The sequence below is a fragment of the Pleurodeles waltl genome, chromosome 3_2 (assembly GCF_031143425.1).
Source record: "Pleurodeles waltl isolate 20211129_DDA chromosome 3_2, aPleWal1.hap1.20221129, whole genome shotgun sequence".
NCBI classification, from domain to species: domain Eukaryota; kingdom Metazoa; phylum Chordata; class Amphibia; order Caudata; family Salamandridae; genus Pleurodeles; species Pleurodeles waltl.
The window spans coordinates 51,549,535-51,572,057 of record NC_090441.1 but is presented as its reverse complement, the minus strand read 5'-3'; the positions used below and the strand labels follow the sequence as shown (position 1 = coordinate 51,572,057).

Here is a 22,523-nt window from a genome sequence, read left to right as displayed (position 1 = left end):
GCGAGAGCGGTCACACTGGAGGCTGTGTGGCGGTGAGGGGCGCGACCTGCCTGAGAACCAGGGTCAGAGGTCGCTCTCTCTATCGCTGCGCGGCCTCCATATGAGGGGAAGAGGGAGGGAGGAGCAGCTGGGAGGTGGGAGCGGGGCGGCCAATGGGGAGCAAGGGGGCAGAGCTACCGGAGTGTAGCGGCGGGAAACAAACGGGTGGCGATGGGGTGACGCGACGAGGCTGGAAGAGAAAAGAACACAGTAAGGGCAAAAGGTAAAAAGTACAGTGGAACAATACCAGGGGCACAGGCCCTCGGGGTACAGAAGAAAGAGCGGACACAGGCACTCGGGCACAACGAAAAGGACGCTGGCGCTAGGTCACTGGAGGCGGGAAAAGGCAGTCAGGGCACAGGAGCGAGAGCGGTCACACTGGAGGCTGTGTGGCGGTGAGGGGAGCGACCTGCCTGAGAACCAGGGTCAGAGGTCGCTCTCTCTATCGCTGCGCGGCCTCCATATGAGGGGAAGAGGGAGGGAGGAGCAGCTGGGAGGTGGGAGCGGGGCGGCCAATGGGGAGCAAGGGGGCGGAGCTACCGGAGTGTAGCGGCGGGAAACAAACGGGCGGCGATGGGGTGACGCGACGAGGCTGGAAGAGAAAAGAACACAGTAAGGGCAAAAGGTAAAAAGTACAGTGGAACAATACCAGGGGCACAGGCACTCGGGGTACAGAAGAAAGAGCGGACACAGGCACTCGGGCACAACGAAAAGGACGCTGGCGCTAGGTCACTGGAGGCGGGAAAAGGCAGTCAGGGCACAGGAGCACAGGGCACAGGAGCGAGAGCGGTCACACTGGAGGCTGTGTGGCGGTGAGGGGAGCGACCTGCCTGAGAACCAGGGTCAGAGGTCGCCCATTAAGGAAAGATGAGTGGGCATCACACTCCACATTGAAATGAGAGGATGCACAGTGGGTAAAGGACAGGCATGGACCCGCCCTTCAGCCCCCATCCAGAGACATTGCACTAGGGTCCACCACCTGACTTAATGTCATCAATTACACTTTCCGGCCCTGACCTTTTCTTGTCACAAACTAATGTATGCTGGGTGATGTAGTCTTAAGTTTTGACCTCTGAGATAATTAGTTTGTAGGTTAAACCAACATAATTGGAAACCGGCATCCAGGGACCACGGCTTAATCAGCTCTACCGACCGACTTTTCTCAGGTCCATGCAGTGATATACTGCTGCAGTCCAGGTTTTATTTCAAAATCTGGAACTTGTCTTGCTTACCCCATTATAAAACACGACTACAAGTCCCAGAATTCAAAGAGGAAATAAACCCGGAGCAGCACACCACGCATTGCACTGGGAAACTTAGCATCTATGCTTAATAAACGCGTTTGCTGGGCCAGGAGGTGATGAAAGGTAGCTGTTTAAGAGCACGCAAACGCCACATTACTGCCATATCCTCACAGTTCTAGTTACACCCTGTCCGTGACATTACAATAAAAGTACTGATGCGGGATGTGGACTTTTTACAAACCAGGCCCCTGATGGGTCCAGCGCGATGCAGCGGGAGCTTCTTGACGCTTTTTGGAGACAAGAAAGGAGGCTTTTCATTGTTAAGAGATCACTGTTATTCCCGGGAAGGCCGCAGCGCGTGCGAAGGCCCCCCCCGTACACGGGACCCGAGCCCCGCCTGCGCCGCAGCGGGGGCGCCGCTGGTCCGGCGGCGGGAGAGCGGGAGGGAGCCCTGCAAGTGCCCCTCGCAGGCCGTGAATAATTGATATTGAAAATGTTTCAATTCTGAAATTGTGACAATGTGAACTGAGCATTACTGAGGCCTGTCGCAGAAGGCCGCAGTTCCTCTCGCTGCGTTCACTCCGTTAGAGGTGTACATTCTTTTCCCGTCCGCATCTCCTCCGTCCGCATGTGTTACACCTAATCTCTTAACTCCGCGGCTTCCTCTTTTCACTCCGCTGAATCCACTTCCTTGCACCTCCTTCGCTTCAGTAGCCACCAAGCGCAAAACGCACACCCTGGCCTGTGAGCGCTGCAGTATCTGTACCTTCACCTTGTCAGTACTATGACAAGTGTGTGCCCCATTTACACAATATCACAATTGCAGGTTGAATATGTGACGACTGCTTTGTGTGCTATGCAGAGGGGCCAAGGATTCCAGGACTACATAACACCTTTCTTACCAACTGCCGGGCCCTGTGAGAAACTCCATCCTTCAGCCTCAGTCCCAGAGCGCTCATCCGCGCCGTTATAAACGCCTAGAGGTGACCCCGTTGAAAGTAAGCACTACACAAGAGGAACCTGCTGCTACTAAAATACTGAAAAATAACATACTGGAACAAGCTAACACTTAGGGAATGCAAGATTAAGTAAAATGTGTATATAAACAGGAACTAAATCACTGATATGGATTACTTTAACTTGTTTTACATTCTTAGTTCGGATCTAGATCAGTGTTCTTGCCACTAAACGTAAGGTCCTAACCATAGGGCCCGATCGGGACCCTTTTCAACGTCCATGTACAATTACTGCCAGGTCTGAGACTCCGGGGACTTTGCTCACTTAAAGCGCTGCATAGTTTGACCTTTTATTAAGCACACAGAACAAACTGGATTGGTTTTTAGTGTTTATTTCTTATAGATGTGATTGCTATCAAATTCTGTGATACTTATTAACATGAAATGCCGAGCCGACGCTTCAGATATCGGCAGCGGCAAACGAGAAAGCATTGATGCAATGAAGGGTATTACAAATGGGGCCTGCCAGTTACTGCGCATCAGTGACTAGTCTAAAACACTCAAGAGCTGGTGGCCGCATCACTGCTCTAAAATGCATCAGGCGCGCGCTACCATGGGGCGCTGCAAGCTCGCCACAGTAAGAGCACTGCTTCCAGTGGGGAGCGCATTGTGCTGGCGTTTATTATTAACTCCGCACGTGGCTCACTCCAGCAACCTTCCATAACATAATTACTGACATTACAGATACATGCGGCGGAGGTTATGACTGGGATTGTAGGCCGCAGTTTTTTTTAACATGTATGTTTAGCGTGTGCCCCTCTGCCATGGGGGTCATGAATCGTTTACAGGGGTCGTCATAAATCACGCCTGCCGTAAATCAATTACTGGTCAGTTGTAAATCATGTCATAGAACATTCCTCTCAAAATTACTGAGAGGGCCATTAAGTCGTATATGTCAATTTATGAGGTAAATTGAGTGCTTTGTGCTGGGTTTTTCTAATTGCATGAGGGGGGTCGCTTCTCAACTGCCCCTAGGCTTAACCCTATCTCTCTCTGTCATTAACGTGCCAGAGTCCATGGTTACTCTGGGCGCGTGCTGCGAGGATGAATGTTAATAATCACTGGCCATAGTGAATCAAGCTGATCCAGTGCCCCAATCCCCGTCAGATACCACATGGTCTTCTGAGAGTCTGCGCCACGTGTCCTCACGTAGATTTGGGGGCGGAGCCTTCTCTGTCATTTCGTGGAAGGGGGCCTGCCCCCACTGTGACCACGGAGGTGTTTGGCCCCAGAGCACAGCTCAGGCGGTGGGCCGCAGCTTTGGTTTTCTTTGCCAAGCCCGCCCATCACCAGTTGGCTGGTGGCGTTCAGCCGGGCCTGCCCCCCTTAAGCACCATGGAGTGTCGGAAGCTACAAACATCCCAGGCTGATGCCGGGATGCAGAGACCAGAGGACTCGGAAGAGCAGCCACACGCCACAGTTGTGCCGCTATGACGAATCTGCTGCCGTGCAGGGGAAAGTGGCGCAGCAGGCCTAGATATGCAGTCCCTGCAGACCAGGCTTCATTATATGAGGAATGTTTTTAGCATGTAAAGTGCAAGGGGCTAGCACTCTGTCACAAGCAGTAAAAGTTGGCTCTCACATTTTTATGTACAAGCCCACATGCCTAGGTGTTCAACCACAAGTACCCCGACAGGATGAAAGTTGTAGGTTATTTGATTCATCTGGGAAGTCCGACTGCCAAAGTCTTTCTTTACTGCATTTGAGTAGTGCCAGCAGACGGGCGTTGCAGTGGTACTCTAGGGTACTCTGAACCTCGATCATGGAGGTTTTTCACTACTCAACCTGGGGCTCCGACCTTTATTCGATGCTTGCGTCGTTATAACCCATGCCACCCTTGTTACCTACACCACTGGCAACAGCCAGTACAGATCACTAGATGGAAGGACAAAAAACTGCACATTCCTTCGTCTGTGAATGGTGATTGTAAAAGCTGAAAATACTGAGCCATGCAGCATGAAGGGCCCCGCATATGCCGGCAGTCTCATGAAGCTTTTAGTTTCTGAGCTTATGCATGTGCAACTGATGTACTCCGATCTTTTTGTTTACCTCTTCGTTCATAGTCCTTTTTTTGTTCAATAAGTACAGGGTTACCCAGACGAGAATCCAAAGAAAGAGAATGGGACAGGATCATCTTCCCATGCCCGAAACTGGGCAACTTGAGAGATCTGGACTTATTTTATATAGGTTGTGTCATTCACTGCCTGTCTCAGTCACAAGTATTCCATTGCCACAGGGCCTCGGGCACACAGCAGGAACAGCTCAACTCTAGGTACCTTACCTGAGTGTGATGTGTACGTGACCCATTTGACCAGTCCTTCCTATTTAGCCAAAATCACTTTGCATTCAGGGTGGTTGGGATATTCCCATTACATGATGTTGCTTATAACTCTGGGTACGCCAAAGAAAGTGCAAAAAATGTGGGACTCTGTGGGTGTCACATATGACTTTCTACTTGCCAGTTTCATAAGGGCTAGGGCCATATCTGTCCAACTCCACAGCACATATGTCACTGCATAACTGTGTCTGATAATTGTTCATCAGCAGGCGTGTCACTTGTCACAATAGAAAAGGAAAGCTTTACATGGGGGAAAACAGATGACTGTAAGGCATACATTCCAAACCATTAGTTAGTGGTTTTACCATACTCTGTGGTCTCACTCTTAAGGACAGCATGGTACCACCTCACATGTGCAGCAGTAGAGCTGTAGCCAGATGCTGGATGAATAAATAGAGGTTGTGTGAGCCAAGACGTCCGATTAGCATAAGTATCTGGAGAACATGACAAGAACAGCACATTTTTGGACTCTGGAGAGTTGTCCACTCAATTTCCTGCTAAGGACGAAGTTGACCAACAATTCTTTAATAGATCCTGAACCTCCTACTCACTTAAGTAAGTATTGTAAGTAATCCTTATGAAAAGGAAACATCAGGGCTACCTCATGACCAACTGGCTGAGAACTGTGTAGTTTAACCAAACACAGCTTTGCTGTGGAAAACTGTTCAACTCGGTAACCTCATCATCAGCACACTAGTGCTCGAAGGATGAGCACCAACTTTTCAGTTTCATTCCAGCCTCCGCCACTTACATTTTCTCAATTCCTTAGCATCCTAAAAGATTTTCTTTGCAAACGTTTTCAGCACCAGGGACAGCAATATAGTTTTCAATTGTCTCGAAAGTCCATAGGATAACATTGGGCAATTACTTTAAATGGATATACCAGGCTATAGGAAATATGTATTCTGCACATAGACTATACTAATTGAAAATATCCAATTTGTTAACATTAGCTCATGCATGGTCCATGCATTTCTAAATGTGCTGTAGTCACCAACCTTGTGTCAAAGCTAGTTGGGAGTCATAACGGTATGAGTTAGAAAACTAAACTCTGGCTTTCCTTTTAGTGTTTCGTTTGATTTGTAACATTAGGCTCTGTAACTGAATATAATAACACTGCTGAATCATACTGCTTGTTGAATTTAGTGAGATATACAGGGAGTGCAGAATTATTAGGCAAATGAGTATTTTGACCACATCATCCTCTTTATGCATGTTGTCTTACTCCAAGCTGTATAGGCTCGAAAGCCTACTACCAATTAAGCATATTAGGTGATGTGCATCTCTGTAATGAGAAGGGGTGTGGTCTAATGACATCAACACCCTATATCAGGTGTGCATAATTATTAGGCAACTTCCTTTCCTTTGGCAAAATGGGTCAAAAGAAGGACTTGACAGGCTCAGAAAAGTAAATAATAGTGAGATATCTTGCAGAGGGATGCAGCACTCAAAATTGCAAAGCTTCTGAAGCGTGATCATCGAACAATCAAGCGTTTCATTCAAAATAGTCAACAGGGTCGCAAGAAGCGTGTGGAAAAACCAAGGCGCAAAATAACTGCCCATGAACTGAGAAAAGTCAAGCGTGCAGCTGCCACGATGCCACTTGCCACCAGTTTGGCCATATTTCAGAGCTGCAACATCACTGGAGTGCCCAAAAGCACAAGGTGTGCAATACTCAGAAACATGGCCAAGGTAAGAAAGGCTGAAAGACGACCACCACTGAACAAGACACACAAGCTGAAACGTCAAGACTGGGCCAAGAAATATCTCAAGACTGATTTTTCTAAGGTTTTATGGACTGATGAAATGAGAGTGAGTCTTGATGGGCCAGATGGATGGGCCCGTGGCTGGATTGGTAAAGGGCAGAGAGCTCCAGTCCGACTCAGACGCCAGCAAGGTGGAGGTGGAGTACTGGTTTGGGCTGGTATCATCAAAGATGAGCTTGTGGGGCCTTTTCGGGTTGAGGATGGAGTCAAGCTCAACTCCCAGTCCTACTGCCAGTTCCTGGAAGACACCTTCTTCAAGCAGTGGTACAGGAAGAAGTCTGCATCCTTCAAGAAAAACATGATTTTCATGCAGGACAATGCTCCATCACACGCGTCCAAGTACTCCACAGCGTGGCTGGCAAGAAAGGGTATAAAAGAAGGAAATCTAATGACATGGCCTCCTTGTTCACCTGATCTGAACCCCATTGAGAACCTGTGGTCCATCATCAAATGTGAGATTTACAAGGAGGGAAAACAGTACACCTCTCTGAACAGTGTCTGGGAGGCTGTGGTTGCTGCTGCACGCAATGTTGATGGTGAACAGATCAAAACACTGACAGAATCCATGGATGGCAGGCTTTTGAGTGTCCTTGCAAAGAAAGGTGGCTATATTGGTCACTGATTTGTTTTTGTTTTGTTTTTGAATGTCAGAAATGTATATTTGTGAATGTTGAGATGTTATATTGGTTTCACTGGTAATAATAAATAATTGAAATGGGTATATATTTGTATTTTGTTAAGTTGCCTAATAATTATGCACAGTAATAGTCACCTGCACACACAGATATCCCCCTAACATAGCTAAAACTAAAAACAAACAAAAAACTACTTCCAAAAATATTCAGCTTTGATATTAATGAGTTTTTTGGGTTCATTGAGAACATGGTTGTTGTTCAATAATAAAATGAATCCTCAAAAATACAACTTGCCTAATAATTCTGCACTCCCTGTATGTTCTTTTGTGATTGATATAACGTTTTACACCACCTCCCACGAATTAGGCCCTAACAACTTGATTACAGCTACCACTGGAGAATCTGGAAGTTTTAGTTTCTTGTCTAAACTTTGTCATTTTAAAGTCAAGAGATATGGGCCAGTAGAGCGAACATCCAGCATTGTCTTTGAAACTGCTCTACAATCCTACAGGATCTGGTATAAAATCCTGACCCCTTCCTAAACAAAAATTGTTTGCGTCTAGAAATAGAATAAATGGAAAGTGAAGGTGACGTTAAAAACCAAAGGGAGATGGATTAAGTGATTGGCAAACATTGGTAACGCCAACATGTTCTGCCTGTTACATATGGATACAGACCTATTGGCTTTGCCAATGCTAGTCTTGGTATTGTATCTTTAATGGGAAAAAACATACTAAGATAGCCAATTGGGTGTGTGCACATAAGGATGGCCATCTTTGAATGTTTTTTTTCATTAAGTACAAAAGAGAGCATTCCTAGACGTCGGCCATGAAACGTACATGTGAGCACGAGCAGCCATCTTGAAGTGGTTTAGGAACAATTCAGATCTGGCCACTGTATTTGAGGTGGACCCCACACAGAGACACGTGTATGCTGGAAGAGAGTGCATGTTAAAACAGGCCTAGTGGGGGTAGCGGGAGAAGAGGGTGGGGTGGGTATGGTAAGGTAAAAAGAGAGAGGAAGAGAAATAATATACTGCAGTGTAAGATCTTGGCATCAGCAGTGGAAGGATTCAACTCATCCAGTCTTGAGACAGAAATGCTCCTCTGTGCAGAAAAAAACAAGAATAGAGTGATAAGCCATGCAATCCGTAGCAGCTAACTGAATCAAGACGGCTACACAATCATGGGGAAACGACAGATCAAAGCACACTTTAAGTATATTGGATAAACGGGACTGTTGCCAATAGACTGTAGGCACAAAACAGACACAGATTCTACTCTGTGCACCCTTCATACAGAGTCTTGGTTCCAGTGCAGTGCTACTGTTCTTTCTAGAGAGGGATAATCAAGATCCTGGTACTTCGGATGTCTTTTAAGAAGATCTTGAAGCTGCTTACATTAACGTGTTCTGCAGATACTATCCCAAGCACAGCAGCAAATAAAATCGGAGATTGTTGTGATTCTTGCTTTACTAACATAATCAAATTGGGATTAACTTTATTTTGAAGCTTGTGAGTGAATCCTTTTTTATTATTCTGGAAACAAAATATACTTGCTCCACAAACCTATCTTGCAATCATGCTTCCCAGAACACAGACTGCATAATGGCACCTCCCAACTTCCTTCAATGGGTTATAGTGAAACATGGGCCAAGGAGCTTGTCCCCTTTCCAAAACATTCCGAATAATAGGCTACTGTCATCTACTGGTTTGACAGTTGTATCAAGAATTAGTAGCTGTTAGAAACTTGGCTCTATTATATGATGTTGTTTGTCAACCTCACTGTGTAATACACTTATCAACCCCTTTAGGACCAGTAGGTTTCATTTGTTAAGCCCTCTAGCTCAATGCTGGATAAATGTGGCAATGAGCAGCAAGACTTACACAAAGATAATGTGTAAAGCATTTAAACAGCACCATAACAACTGAAGAAATATACAAGACACTTAAGAAATCCAACACCAATTCATGAAAATAGATTATATTTTTAGATACCACAACGGAAAAGATCCAGCAGAGTGTTCCAGAAGGATAGATTTTACAAGGTACAGTAAATATGCACTTTTTACTCAAGCATTGGCAAATTTGCCCGATTTGACCCTTTTTGAGCAAAACGTTTGGCTAGTTGTATTGCAGTTGGTAAGAGTTACTTTGACCTACTCCAAAAGGGATTTAGTCGAGGGGCCAGTAAGGCCCTCAGAAACAGTTACCTTAACAGGCGAAGCAGTCTTCAGTCAGTTGCAGGCACTTTTGTCCTTTGCTGTAGGTTCCTATGGAAGTGGTCCAGGATGCTCCAGGATGACGTGGATGCAATAGTCAACGTGGGTCTTCCTGCATCTACTCCTTGGTGCACAAAGGCGGTGAGGCAGGCCTGGCCACAGGGTCAACATCTCCCCAAGTCCTCTTGGTTCTGGCAGAAGTCCAGTCGCCCAGCATTGTGGTTACAACAAAATCCTTTCCTGGACGATAACTTGTCTCCTAGGTGACCAAGCTGCATTTCAGCAGCTCTCCTGGATCCAGTGGTCTTGGGTGCAACTTTGAGCATCGGGTCCTGGTCTCTGGTGCTGCACGGCAGCGATTGGTGGTGGGGTGGAGATTCTGGGCTACCAACTTGTCCCAGAAGGCTTCTTCAGCTGTTGTTGCCCTTTGCTGCGAACAGAAGGTCAGCCAACTGACCCTTGGGGTCTCTTGCTTTGGCAGGGCTCCAGAGACTTCTCCTCTATGTACTGGACACAGCAGACACAGTCCCTTCTCCCTTGCTAGTCAACCGGTTCAGCAGGTGCAGTCCATGTCAGTGTAACCTCTCTTTGCTGGTTCCACAGTGCAGCAGGAGAGTCCTTCTTCCAGTCCAGTTGAGATCTTAGTTCCAGAACTGCCCTATTTATGATCAGAAAATGCCCTCAGGCTAGGATTCGGTTGGTTGCCAATAGGCTATAAGGCCCCCACCCCGTGACCACTTCCTGCAGAATGTGGCATCTGGCTATCCCAGGATGCACCATGCTGCTCACTTCCAACATCGCAGAACCCCTCTCTTCCTAGCCCAACTGAGAGGGGAAATGGACTTAATAACACTTGCGTGCTGTTTCAACGCAAGAAGAACAACACTTGCCTGAACCACAATTCTCCTGGAACTCTGACTTAACCACAAATATGTCTAAACCACGCATATGCGTGGTTAATGCAGAGAATGGTCTAGCTGAGCGGATGGGCGGAGAGAGGAACAGGAAGGATCAGGAGAGGTAAGTGGGGCTGGGTGGGGGAATAGTTTTTAGGGGTGGGATCGGTTTTAGGGCTTGGGGCGCGTGGGGGGCTCGGTAGTTTTTTGACAGGGGGCAGGGTTTTAGGGCTTAGGGCGGGGTGGGGTTCGGGTTAGTTTTAAGGGCTTGGGCTGGGTTTTAGGGCTCATGGTGGCGGGGGAAGGGGCAGTTTTTAGGAGTGGGGGGTCCATTTTAGGTTTGAGGGTGGGGGGGTTAGGGTCATTTGGGGTAGTTTTTAGCAGGGGGCCAGAGAGTGGAGAGAGGAACAGGAAGGACCAGGAGAGGTAAGTGGGGCTGGGGTCAGGTTTGGGGGGGTGGGGGGGGGAAGAATATTTTTTAAGGGGTTAGTTTTCTGGGGCAGTTTTAGGGATCATTCGTTTTTTTTTTTACAGGGGGCAGGGTTTTTGTGCTCAGGGCGGAGGAGTCAGGGTAGTTATAAAGGCTGGAGCTGGGTCTTAGGGCTCAGGGTGGCAGGGAAGGGGCAGTTTTCAGGGGTGGGTAGTCAGTGTTAGGGCAGGGGGCCTGGGGTCGGGGTAGTTTTTAGCGGGGGCAGGGTTTTAGGCCTCAGGGCAGGGGGAGGGGAAAGGGTTGTTTCAAGTTCAGGGCGGGTCAGTTGTAGGGCAGGGGGTAGGTTTAATGGTGGGATCAGTTTTAGGGCTCAGGCTGAGTAGTTTTAAGGGCAGGATCAGTTTTAGGGTTCAGGGCAGGGGGGAAGAGGCAGCTTTAAGGGCTGGGGCAGGGTGGATTGCAGGGATAGGGTTTCAGGTGTTAGGGGCAGGGCAAGGGGTCAGCGGGTGTGCAATGTACCATGCGTATTCCTTTACCAATAATGCTTTTACAACGAAATTCATTGTAAAGGCATGCGTGGTACAGACATGGTAGTGGTTCCGAACGTGTTGTTTAGGCATGCCTGGTTCAGGCATGTGTGGTTGTATCATACAACCAACCCAAAGGCGTGGGTACCATGGGGGCTGCATGCCCCAGAAAAAACTGTTTGGCAACTGGTTTTCCCCTCTCCTGCCAGAGTGCCAGCCTCTCTACCCAAACAATAGGGCAGCCCCTCGGCCAAGTGTCCCCACTTGCTTTTCAAAGGCGCCTTCCCCTTTGAAGCTCGCCTTTGGGCCAAAACCCGCATGGCTTCCTCCCTGGGGAAGCTATCACCTTCTCCAGTGGCCGGCCTCTATTACACCAGTGCCTAGTAGTCAACAATGGGGCAAAAAGCACGGCTAAACCCGAAAAAAAGCCTGTTACTTTACAGTGGCATAATTAAATGTGCCAAAACATTCGCCTCGGGCATGGCTATCATAGCTGCAGCTGGCGCGATGGCCCAAGGGTGTGATGAACCCACTGCACTTCAGTTATAGCTCTTTCCCTACACAATGGGATTGTAGGATGATTTTGCCTGTGTTTCCCTTGATGCGTGTGGCAGACTTGTCACACTGCTAGTTTTGAATTTAAGACAGTGGGCTGAAAAGGAAGTGTGGTAATATCAGTGTATATGTGAGGGAGCTTCTACCTCTCCGTTGAGGTCAGCTCGCACTTCTGTTGCCTGCGTGCCACCAGTTCTGAATTAGGAAAGGTTGCACTACTGCAGCCCAACCAGACTGAGCCTCTTCTGCGCGCCCAGGGAAGTATTGCGCTGCTGATGCCCAGGGACACCATTGCAGTACACAAGGAAAGGTTTTGCAGTGCCCTGTCGTCAGGCTGGGTCCCCTCAAAGGTTCTAATTGCCACATTTTTCTTCAGATTTTTAGAATATATAGAAGAGCCTAATTAAAAAAGCAAGCAGTAGGTTCGCTTGTGAATGTATGGAAGATGTTGATGCCGGAGAACTGAGTTGGTGTTAAGTAGCTTTTTTCTTTAGCATTAAATCTTTCATAGATTGACGTGCTTGAATATAAACTTTAAAAAGTCAGATATGCCATATAAACATAGTGGAAGACAAGAATGAGGTTTGCCTTATGAAGCTTAATTCTTCAGTCCTGCTTGTCCTACTGCTGGTTTAGGCTTAGACTTCATCTCAAAGCAGTAGTGTCAGGCGTAGGCAGCGTGGGCTTCCATGTTGCAGCATTACAAATGTCTTTACAACGAAATTCCAGAAGAGCTGCTGTTGCTTTCATTTCACTCTCAGAATGATCTCAAACTCTGCCACTGATAGGCCTGCCCATATTCTAAACAGCAAGTATGATGTAAGACATTAGAAGACTTTGCTTAGACAAGGGTTTACCCTTAATAACTTATCCAAAGATTACAAGTAGCTGACCCATTTGGTGCAGGCTCGCTGAAAGCTTTAAATAAAATTGTAGGCACTTTGGTTGTTACTTAAAATAAAAACACATTATTGAGACTTTGTGGAGTGCGGTTAAAATTGTTGGTTATTTGCACTTTTTAACATCTAGAGAGGTTAATGACCTCTCTGCAGCCATTGTTGTTTTCTAGTGTGCGTCTGTATTGCAATGCTGGCTGTTGTACCTCCTCTGTGTGCGTGCGTGCTTCTGTCTGGCTCCTGCCTTCAGTCATCCCCTCTTTTGGATGCCTTCCAGATGCCGTTTCCACCAAGCTGCAGAACAGCAACGTGTACACCATCGCCAAGCGGAACGTGGAGAGCCAGGACATGCTCTACCAGTCTCTGAAGCTCACCAACGGTATCTGGGTGCTGGCTGAGCTCCGCATTCAGCCGGGGAACCCCAACTACACGGTAAGGAAGGACTGTCCTCGTTGGGTTGTCTCTTTACACACATTCCAGTCCACAGCATAGGTGATCTTCATTTTCACGCTTCGGGCTTGTCCACTCCGGAAGTTGTTAGAGGCTCAGTGGTGAAGGTGAAGCAGGGGTAGAGATGTTGTCCAGGGGTGCGGGCACAGCATTGGGGTCTATGACTGCCCCTAGCTCCTTGTCATCTGTCACCACGTTCCCAGTCCTGAACTTCAATATTATGTGTCATTGTCATGGAGTAGACTAGATCTCCCAGAACACCTAACATTGCCAAATGACACTTCCTGACTGCTGGCAGCATGAAGCTCGAGGAGGACCTAGAGGAAACAGGTCCCTTTAAATTCTTGTGTAGGATCACCTCGCTTTTGTCAGATCTCTGTGCATTCTACTGCTCCTTCACCAAGGTCTGGGTAGCAAAGCAAAAATTAGCAGTGAGTAGTACGAGGCATCAGACACTAAAGGCTTAGATCGCAGGGCTAGAGTTGAACTGTGGTCCCGGGCCCCACATATGAAATCCCACTCTGCCCAATATGCACTTTTGGGTGCATAGGTCTATCCCATAATGCCATGTCAGCTGTGGATCTTTTAGTCTGCGTGGTTGTCCAGCCTACTTGTCGCCTTCTTATGTCGCAAGACGGTCCTAGGACATCAAAATGGCGTCGTTGTCCTTGTTGAGAGAAAGGCCTGTTTTGCATGAGAGCAAAGCTCCATCATCGGATAATAAACTCTCCGGAGACAGATGAGGCTTACGCAAGCACGCAGACGGTGCAGATGTTTAACGTCTGCTCCCTGGGTGATTTTAATGCTGTTACTGTCAGCTCCAGTATCATCGAGCGTTGGCAGACCCCGTGCAGATACTAATGCCCACATGCATGTTTGGCGGGCTGTGGCGGTCTCATTACGAACCGCGCTAAATCTAGCCCATTTATAAGCAAACTGAAATATACATCTTCAAAGTTAACTGCTGAAAAACCTGACCCCACAAGTGCACAAGATCTATCGCCCAAAGAGCTCAGAACAAGCACACATATATTCAAGGTGCCTCGAGGTACAAAGCGGCCTTCTACTAAAGCAGGGAAAGCAACACGCGACTGAGGGACAGTGCACGGAACACCAGACAAGCGTTGCATTTCAGGATGAATCCATACCATTTATTTACTATACCTTAGTGTAAACCATCACACCTAGCACGACTGAATCATACGAAAATATAGCACTGATTACAGTCATTAAATACGAAACGTGTCATTTCATTACATAATGTTCTCGTAGAATGTCGAGTTAATTTACTTCGTGTCACATTGTATTACTAACATTCATTGTTAGCACATAAAAATCATCTTCCTTAGAAGAAACTGTTCAAATATGTTTTATTAATTTAATACAGGACTCCTTAGGAGGTATTAACCAAAAATCCAAATTGTTTCAACTTCCAAACCACACATAGTATATTCAGAGTCTCCCTTAGAATTCTTTCTCAAACTCCCTTGTTTTTCTCCATATTAAAAATAAGCCCGGTCTAACTGATAGAAAATCGTTTTATCTGGTGGACCACACAATTCAGATACACTGGAGTTCTGCAAGTACCACTTGGTGGCAGCATGTTCTTTTGGTGCCCAGTAGTTGTCATTGGACCTACCCTTACTTTAACATGTTTTTTCAAGAAGTTACACAACAATTTATCTGTTTCTACAGTGTGAGCAACCATTTACACATCTAAACATATATTTGTACTTCGGGGAATACATGGAAAGTTGCACCAATGTTGCTCAAAATGCCCATCAGATCATTATAGAATTTGTGTACAGGAAATTCTGAATTGCTCGGACCTTACTTGATATAATCCATAATTCCAGTCAGAGGGCTGTGGTGCGGTGTAAACTAGCCAAGTCTTATTTTGCCATCATAAACTATTATTTTAACAACTTTGGCTGAGAATACCGGATAATAGGAACTGCAGAACGGCTCAGATAATTAATGGAAAATAGTTTTCATTTAGTCGTACAGCTTATTTTTTGTTTCATGCAGCTATCCCTAGGAAATGTTATATACTAATATCAAGCCCAGATTAATAAATACCTTTATTTACTCTAGTAGATACCAGTCAATCCTCAGATTCAAGATATATTTCTGTATTCATCTTGTAGGAGACTGGCTCAGTTTCTGGTGCACACCTATGGTGTGGCATCCTATACTGAGTCTGACAAACCTTGCTGATAGCGTTTAGGTGTCCAGATAGCAAAAGCTCTCTAGAGGTATCTGTGGTGAGCAACTAAAGCTTATCCAGAAGGAGTGTAAAGCACTTGCAATGCCACAGTAGTCTTGTCAGAAAGAACCACACCAGGTGTTGCAAAAATATAGTATTCTTTATTACAACACTAAGACTATACTAATGTTGGTATATCTCCACTTAGAGATATCTTCACACAAAATATACACTTAGCAACACGCAGGAAAAGTATAGAAATACAAGGAGCCCTATGGGAGGGCCAAACCATATACTAAGAAAGTGGTATAAGAATGGAGGTGCCCAACCAAGGTTAGTGTGTTAGAATCTCAGGGGCTGGGTGAGTAGGAGATTACCAGAAGTAATAGAAATCCCAGAGGTGCCCGGGTGGAGAGTTATCGAGCCAGGTGTCCCTTTGGCTAACACAGGACCGTCGTGGTTGGATTTTTATGGATTCAGGGTCTTTCCCAGTGGACCCTGAGGAAGCCAGTTGGCAGAAACTAGGTTGGATAGTTCCCCACCCGTGAATACCTGGAAGACAGGAGTAGCTACTACAGGGAGCCCAGGTGGATAGGGGTGAAGTGACGTAAGAAACCTTTGTTGGAGTCCGTGGAAGTTTCGATTGTCCAGCTGCTGTCGCAACCCGTGGACCAGGTCGGTGGAACCCAAAGGTGGATTCTCGACGTGAAGGACCTGAAAAAGAAGGGGACAGTGTCCAGACTACTAGGAGATGTCCACGCGGTGCAGGTAGGCAATGCCCACTCTCTTGGAGGTGAAGTTCCTGCAGGGCAATGAAGGCAGAAGTCCAGCTGCGGAGTCCAGGGGATGCAGGAGATCCTTGGAGTCACCCATGAGCTGTCCTACGCTGGTCGCTGGATTGCAGGAGGGTCAGTGGCCAGCAGGACCACCAACAAGCCTTGGCAAGGGCAAATAGTTGTTGCAAGGAAGATTGAAGGTTTTTGGGGACCAGCAAGGTCGTAGTGACTGGACCCCTGGAGTGGAGTCAGGCCAGGCCTTCAGCAGGAAAGAAAGCCAGCCGGTGTCGGAGGAGCCCCGATGAGAGACCCACTGGCAGCAGGCACAGGAAGTCACAGGGAGGCCTCAGCAGCACAACAAAATGGGAGTCCCACGTCACAGAACCTGCAGAGTGGAAGCAGACCTTGGAGTTGCAGAGTGCTGGAGGCTGGGGCTTCTTGGAGCCTGAAGATCTCCTGGGGGAAGAGTCAACAAGCCTTGGCAAGAGCAAAAGTTGTGGTGCCCAGGGGTTCCATTCCAGGGGCTGCAGCAAGGTCCCACCATCTCCCAAGTTGGTCAGAAGACAAGTTGGCCCCTGAGAGGACCACAGAACCACCACCTGTGAGCAGAGCCTTTTAGTTGTCTGCGGGAACAGCAGGAACCACCAGTCAGTCATTGTCGTCTTGAAGTGCCAGTGGATGAAGGGGAGTGACTCACTCACTCCAAGTGAGATTCCTTCTTGCTTCTTGGATGCAGGCAGAGTCCTTGGGACCCAAGAGGATGCACAGCCACGAATGTTGCTGAAATCTTGCAGGAACTGGAGAAACAATGTTGTAGTGGGAATTCTCCCAACTGGATACAGTCTTGCTACAGTTCCAAAAGCCGACCAGCAGCGGTTCCAAAGGCCAGGAGCAGAAGAAGTCTTGCAGAGAGTTCCTTGAAGAGTCTTGCTCGATGAATCTGAGGCCCACTCTCTGGGGAGCCCATAAGTAACCCTAAAATAGGGTTGGTCACTCTCTGTATTGACCCACCGATGAGAGGAGGTTAGGGACAAAATCTGCCTAGCCTAACTAGTCAGCTGCTCCCAGGGGCCTCTGCCTAACTTGTTTCCAAGATAGCAGATGCAACCAGCCACATGGCAGAGCTCTGTGCACCTCCCTAGGGGAGAAGCTGGAGAGGGGGGTGGTCACTCCCATGCCCTTTGTGTGATTTTGCACCGGAACGGGAACAGGGGGCTCCTGAACTGGTGCAAACCAGATTATGCAAGGAGGGCACCAAATGTGCCCTTCAAGGCAGTCTGGTGGCACTCGGAGGCCACCTCACCAGAGCACAGAGACACCTATTTCAAAGGGAGAGGTGGTCAAACCTCTGTCTTGCAGGACATCCTTTGTTCTGCCTTCCCTTGCTTTAGTTGAGCTCATCAGCAGGAGGGCAGAACAGTCTCTGGGGTCGCCAGCAGAATGGGTGGGCTGCCAGAGCCCATAAGGCTGTACAGGCAGAACTGGGGGATCCTCTAAGTAACTCCCAGAGTACATGGGATCATGCAGCTAGCACTGGAATCGGTGGTGTAGTCACATGATTCCAACATGTTTGATACCAAACATGCCTAGGTTCAGAGAAGCCATTATGTAGTTGGACCACTCGTGTTGACCAGTGTCCACTACATACCTCAAGATGGCTTCCCCACACTTACAAAGCCCAGGAAATTGAGTCTGAGGTTTGTAAGGGTGCCCTGCTCATTCAGGAATACCCTCACACTTAGGGGCATGCGCCCTGCCCTTGAGGGGTGACTTATAGTGTCCAAGTGCAGTGACCTCGATATAAGGCAAGCCTTATATCTGAAGTGAAAGGTGCATGCACCATTTCACGCAGGCTGCAATGACAAGCCTGCTGAGACAGTTTGTATGGTCTCCGTATATACATGGTATAATACATGCTGCAACCTTTGGGAGACCGCTGGTGTACCAGTGTCCTGGGTACCTAAGTACCATATACTAGGGACTTACTTGGGTGCACCAGTATGCCGATTGTGGGGGTGTAAAAGTTTACCCGCAACCAAATTTAGAGAGAGCACAGACACTGGGGTCCTGATTAGCAGTATCCTCTATTAGTTCCCTTGTTTACCTTCATCCCTTGGATCACACAGTTTCTGCGATGACCCACCTGGACTATGCCATGAGCATGGAGCAATATCAAAATGTGTTCCTACAACTGCTTCAATCTGTACCAATATTTCATTTCTGCCTCAGACATATGGATAACAGGGGAATCACACTTTTCACAATGCAGACTTCTCAGCTGTTCATTTCTGTCTGGCATTGAAAGGTTACTGTACACATCCACACATTTTCAATGTTGATGATAGTTACTAAACTGCGGAAACCTGTTTCAAATGCAGTGCTCTGACGCTACCCTGGAAACAGGTTTTTAACACATTGCTTTTTTTTATATTTTACAAGCATCACGCCCTCTGGGCCCAATTTCAGAAAAGTTGTCTTCATATCCATTAGCAATATGCTTTACATTACTAAACTTAGCTTTCTGACTTCAGTGCTATAAAAATAAAAAGATGCATTTATGGTCACATAATGCGGCATTTGGTTGTTCTTACATTTTCCTCCTCAATTCCCGATTTATCTCAAGGACACATGGTGTTAATGTTCTGATCTATATATGTAATTATTCTCTTGCTCAAGGATTACAAACGATATATATAATTGAATATGTTCAAATATTTTTCTTTGTTTTGTCTGTTTCATTTGCAGCTTTCTCTGAAATGTCGTGCCCCAGAAGTTTCCAACTACATATATCAAGTCTACGACTCCATCTTGAAAAACTGAACACCATTTTCCCAGCGGTCAGATTGTTTATGATCACGTTTTTCATGTGGACCAAAAAAACAAAACAAAAAAAACAAAAAGAACTCACAAACATTGCCCCTACATGTGTGTACCTGCCAGTGTGTGGTATGTCAAGTCACTACACACTCACTAGGGCTAATCATAGATTATTCAACGTACACAAATCTCTCTGCATCCTTGGAAACTTTATTTCAGGTTGTGTGTTCAGGGGACCTGATTGGGCTTTTTGAGCCTCTTGAAGCTAGTTTCCCTTTTATGTGTTTAGAGGTTGTCCGGTATGGAAGTGTGCATTCAAAACTTCAGCCTGCTATCTTGTACATTAATGGTGGGGACAGAGATAGTGGCTATGAAGCAATTATCTTGGCTGTCATTTGGTGTCCATTCAAAACGACAGAGGATGGGAAAGGAAAGCTCTGTCCTTTTTTTCCCAACTGATGCCTGCTTCAGATTAGTTTAATGTTGCATGAGGGCATTGCCCATTTCTACACTCTTTCAGCCACCGAGTGTAGGGCTGTTGGATGACCAATAATTTGCCTCAGCTCCCTCGGCGAAAGGAAGAACAAATAACATGATTTTTTTCTATCATGCTTTATGGTAGCCAGGATCTGAACATCTCAGGATTCATGGCAAACTTCGAAATCTGCAATATGGGCCTTGAAACTGCTCTCTGTCCACTCCCAAGAGCAAGTTTTCAGAATTCCTTCCAACATGCCCTGTCCTTTCACTGTGGGGTTTGATGTTATGGGAAGTCTGGGAGTTGTTGTGTAGGATCTTGGTGAGGCATGGTTGACATTATACAGGCAAAGGAATAAATTGTAGCCAGAAGTTGGATATAAATGGCCTTGTATTGTGTCTCGCGCCACAACATGAAGCCAGTACTGCTAGGGTAGCCTTGTGCCAACAGTTCCTGCTGTTAGCGTGAGTGCAACTGATGCATTTTCTTTTCCTTTGTCTTCAAAGAATGAATGTTATTTTCTGCCTTTCTTATCAGGTGGAATAGTTTCCAGATCCAGCTCAGAGCTGTGATCTTTGTACATCCTGTTGCATAACCTCTAGGGACCTCCTTTTTGAATGATTGCTCTTTAAGGAAGCGCTTCAGAATTTGAAGTGGTCCTAAAATACATGAAAAGTGACATATTTGAGTGCAGACTGGCGGCTGGGAGGATCTGGGTCTACCACAGCAGTTGAAATGAATGATATGGCTGGTGTCCATGTAAGGTTTCCAAGTTGTGGCTGGATTTGCGCACTATGTGTAGCTCTTAGCACCAGTGTTCTTGTAGAGAAAGACATCTTATAGTTGTTGAATGAGCGCAGCAAAAACTATTGTTTTATGAACCCAGAAAAAATCTGCCTGGTCTGGCTGAGCTTCCAAAGTTTACCTGAGTATCCTCATGTGCTAAATCCCAGTTCTGTTTCAACTGGAGACTGTGGGACTACGCCCCGCCCCAAAGCCAGGAAGCCACCCGTGGCCTGATGTTTTTGTTTATGGTACATAGTTTACTATTTCCAGTCCGCTTGTTAATCCCTCAACAGATTATGCATCCCAAATCATTAATTCCAAATCCCCTTCTCCATATATGCGCAGAGTATCAGCACAGTGGTGCCTATCAATGTAACATCCTAGGCCACCAATTGCTTCTCAACCGCCGTTGCTTCCAGAGGAATGATGTGCCAAAACTAAATTTAGCATATAGCGCTGCTATAATTGAGAGGAAATTGCACGTCAGCCATGCTCGTTTATTTAGAGTCTTCCTCCTCCTCTTAGGTCTTAACTTTCCAAGAAAATATCCTCCGGGCTACTGCTGAATGACCAAAGCCAGCAGCTTTTATCACTGCAAAGTCCAAGTCCTTGTCATAGCACCCCAATGCACTTGCATTCCATTGTACAGATCTGGCTTACCTACTTTTCAGACAGTGTACAGTCACTAGTAATTATGCTGTCCCTTTTTTGTTTTTTGCACACCTCGGAACCCTTTTTTCCTGTGTTTTCAACAGACCAAGTACAGGAAAGTCGAGGTTATTGGGGAACAGCTTCTTGGATTTTCAGAGCCCTAGACTGACCCTGTAATCAGTCCAATAACCCTTTCCCATTCAGTTGAGAACACTGTTATCTGCAAACAACTATAGTTGATTTTGGTGTTATTGAAACATGACATGCAGGCGTCTCGGTTCAAATGAACCAGAAGTGCAATCGACTGACAAGATTTTCCTCACCAAAAAAGTGGTGTCAAAGAAAAGAGACAACTTAAACTTGTAAGAAATATACATTTAGGTCTGGCTTCTTTGCATTTTTTCCTCTAGAAGTGTCGAACAAAAGGGCTTGCCTGCTTCTCTGCCTGTATCTCTCTGGAGTTTGATTGAAACCGTGAAATCATATCGAACCTAGCGCTTCAGAAATCTATTATGGATATTTAATTGTGGTCAGAGATAGAAAAACCATTGCCACTAAAGACATTTCCGAAAAGGCAAAGGAGAAACTTGTGTCATAATAACTTCCCGTAGAATAGAGGGCAGAGGCACTGCATGGCCACCACTGCTTGACAGAGTCAGAATAGATGAATTTCGGTCAGCCAGGTGTTCCCTTCCAAACTAAGTGGATTCTCGGTGCCTCGTGTGCCTGTTTTTTGAGGCATGCACATATAACTTAAGAAGTTTAGGGGGGGAGTACATGTCACTGGTTCTATTTCTCTACAAGCATACTGAGGTCCCTGGTAGGTGGACTATTGAAGTTCTGCACGAGGGACTTCTTTGTAAACGTATCCCGTGATACCACATCCATTGCTTTAGTGTTATTGTGGGTGTCTTCATTTCGTGCCAATGTGTATTGTTTTCTATTTTGCTTTTGATGTTTGCTGATGTTTTGTGGCCTGCCTCTCCTTACAAGGGAGGCAGGACAGACTGGCTCATTAAAAGTGAATAGTGTGTCAAACTTGTGATGCTGATATTTTCTGAGTTCATTCTTTCATCACAGGCCTTAGGAGGTTGGGTTCATGAAACTTGTCAGTTTCATGTATTGAACATGATGTGCTAGATTGCCTCTGCGACTGGATTCTCAACACTGTGCACTAAGATCAACTCCAATTATGGCATAGACTGATCCAAGTGCATCAGTGATAATTAGTGTTCAATTAGAATATTGTCTGATGCTGCCCAAAGCGTGATCTTCAGTACATAATCAAATTTTTTTCCATTAACAGTAAAGATGTTGTCACTTTTTTTCCCACTGTAGAAGGAAATTTGGATTGGAGGACAGTGAAACATTTCAGACCTTCAGCCAAACAGTTAATGCACCTGCTTATTGAAATGTCCTGATCTGAAACGAACAAGGCGTTTGTCTGACTTGATGTTGGCCAAACCATGAAACCCTCGCTCATACTAAAAGCCAAGAATTTGTTTTGTTTCTGCCCCCATGTACTTTTAAATTCACATATGTATTAGTAGTGATATTGGACACCAGCCCGTCTGTACCAAGGGGTAGAGGGAGGCAGGTATGTGCATTGGGTAGTGTCCATGAAACACAGAGGCTGTAGTGGTAAATAGCAATTTCTTAGAACTAGCTGTTGCCTGGTAGGAGACCTGGTGTTAATTTAGAAAAATCACTATTTTTGCCTTTTTAATTAAGGGTAGAAGCAAATAAAGAAAACTAAAAGGAAAATATGTTACCAACAAAGAGCAGTGTAATCTGAGC

The 22,523-nt window shown here is 46.3% G+C and overlaps 1 protein-coding gene across 4 annotated transcripts in view; it reads left to right on the top strand.

Moving 5' to 3' along the window:
- The window catches only part of AP2B1 (adaptor related protein complex 2 subunit beta 1), a 347,393-nt gene extending 325,625 nt beyond the window's left edge, over positions 1-21,768 (top strand). For all 4 annotated transcript variants that reach the window (XM_069226745.1, XM_069226742.1, XM_069226741.1 and 1 more), the window contains 2 exons: positions 12,840-12,994; positions 18,740-21,768. In XM_069226745.1, coding sequence (XP_069082846.1) covers positions 12,840-12,994; positions 18,740-18,814 — 230 coding nt within the window. In that variant the 3' untranslated portion in view covers positions 18,815-21,768. The remainder of the gene's footprint in view (positions 1-12,839; positions 12,995-18,739) is intronic.
- The last annotated feature ends 755 nt before the right edge of the window (positions 21,769-22,523 follow it).